The following is a 1,591-nucleotide window of genomic DNA, read 5'->3' as shown; positions in this document are numbered from 1 at the left end:
GAAAAAAATGTTATCATTACAAACATTAGTGATGAATCCTAAATCTCATGTCTCATGTTACATCTCTTTCCTTTTGTCCCACCCTTGTGATGAAGTTACATGTAGACAGTCTGTTGTGACTACAAAACCAGAACAGTAGAAACAGCAGAACTTCTGCTGGTGTGACTGCCACTCAAAGACAATTATCATTGAATTAACTGATTCAACATTATAACAATGTGGTTGAAAAAAAGATGTGCATATTGATAAGGAAAAATAAATTAAATGGTATTGATAGAAATGCATAATCTCGGTAGCCTAGGCATAGACAATATTAACTGGACTGGATTACTTTTAAGATACTGGTAAGGTGAAACAGCAGAGAAACTATTGTGTTGTTGTAATGGTCAAAATACTTAAATAGCTTCTTTTGAAAATCAAGTCATGTTGTAGACATCATGAAATGAAAAATAGCTCTCTGAATATTACTATGGTCTTTGCCATCATAACAGTGATTTCTTCCTTTTCAGACTGGAAGTCAAGCTGAACAAAAAAGGAAGAGGTGATGTAGTAAGTTTTTGTTTTAAGGAATAGATGTCAGTAGGTGGCATATATGTGATGTTGATTGTATTAGGCACAACAACGTATATATTACTTTTTTTGGTAACATTACATGTACATGTACGTATGTGATGTCAGTATTAAGCTTTAAGGTACATGTAGTACTGGAGGGTGGCTGAGGACTTAAGATTAGATAATAAATTATGTTCCACATCTTGTAGTTAAGAAATGCCTTATTGTAAGGTAATGATTTATGCAAATTTTCATGGCATCAAAATGACGTCGTCAAAAGTTATACATGTTGGGCTCAGTAATGATGATAAACCATTATATGTAAATGATAGTAATGGTGAACACATTTAAGTGATTTCAGTCACCTACAATAGTCAGAAATTGGTCAGGGGAAGTCAATATTGAACACCCCTCGTATATGTTTTTCGATATTGTGTAATTTTTCCAGTAGAATATATCCCAGAACCACACAGTTAATGTTGGTATGATGTGTTTGACTTCAGGATGAGTGCTGATGCTGGACCTGACAGTGGAAGTGGAGTTTGGAGGCTACAGTAGTGGAGCAGAGTTTTAGTGATTGTTAGTGTAGCATGTTCTGTAACAGGCAGCAAGTTCCAACAGTACGGTTTACTGGACTTGGATCCGGACTTGTAAGAATGTTTAGGTTCAAGTCCAAGTCCGTACCCACTGTATTACCATAAAAGACCATGTCACATACCCTGTTTCTTTCCAAACCACCTAAAACCTTCTGTAGATTGCAAAATCTTTGCTGCAAAATGAAGAAAACATTGCCATCGGGCATCGTCAAGTACCGGCCTCCATGTTATGTGGCCAAAGTTTTGCCCAAACAACATTGCAAGGTTGCCAACATGCAATTTTGTATATGCCATGGGTTTAGGTCCGGACTTACAAGCCCATAACTGAACCTAAACCTCTGGACTTGAATCCGGACCTGAACCTAAATGTGGGTTTAGGTACACTGCATTACTTGCAAGGCAAGTCATGTTTTCTGTGCGAGACTTGGAGATGCCAGGTTGCC

At 37.3% G+C, this 1,591-nt stretch overlaps 1 protein-coding gene across 2 annotated transcripts in view; it reads left to right on the top strand.

The window, feature by feature from the left end:
* The window catches only part of LOC109473583 (chromatin modification-related protein MEAF6-like), a 4,435-nt gene extending 3,207 nt beyond the window's left edge, over nt 1–1,228 (top strand). Inside the window, exons 6-7 of one of the 2 annotated variants that reach the window (XM_019773485.1) lie at nt 510–541; nt 1,056–1,228. In XM_019773485.1, the coding sequence (XP_019629044.1) occupies nt 510–526 (17 nt within the window). In that variant the 3' untranslated portion in view covers nt 527–541; nt 1,056–1,228. Of the gene's footprint in view, nt 1–509; nt 550–1,055 lie in introns of both variants that reach the window. The other variant, XM_019773494.1, reaches the window with a different exon arrangement.
* The last annotated feature ends 363 nt before the right edge of the window (nt 1,229–1,591 follow it).

This window comes from Branchiostoma belcheri, unplaced genomic scaffold (genome assembly GCF_001625305.1).
Source record: "Branchiostoma belcheri isolate BF01 breed outbred unplaced genomic scaffold, Haploidv18h27 scaffold100, whole genome shotgun sequence".
Classification (NCBI taxonomy): Eukaryota; Metazoa; Chordata; class Leptocardii; order Amphioxiformes; family Branchiostomatidae; genus Branchiostoma; species Branchiostoma belcheri.
This window is presented reverse-complemented; position numbering and strand designations above follow the sequence as displayed.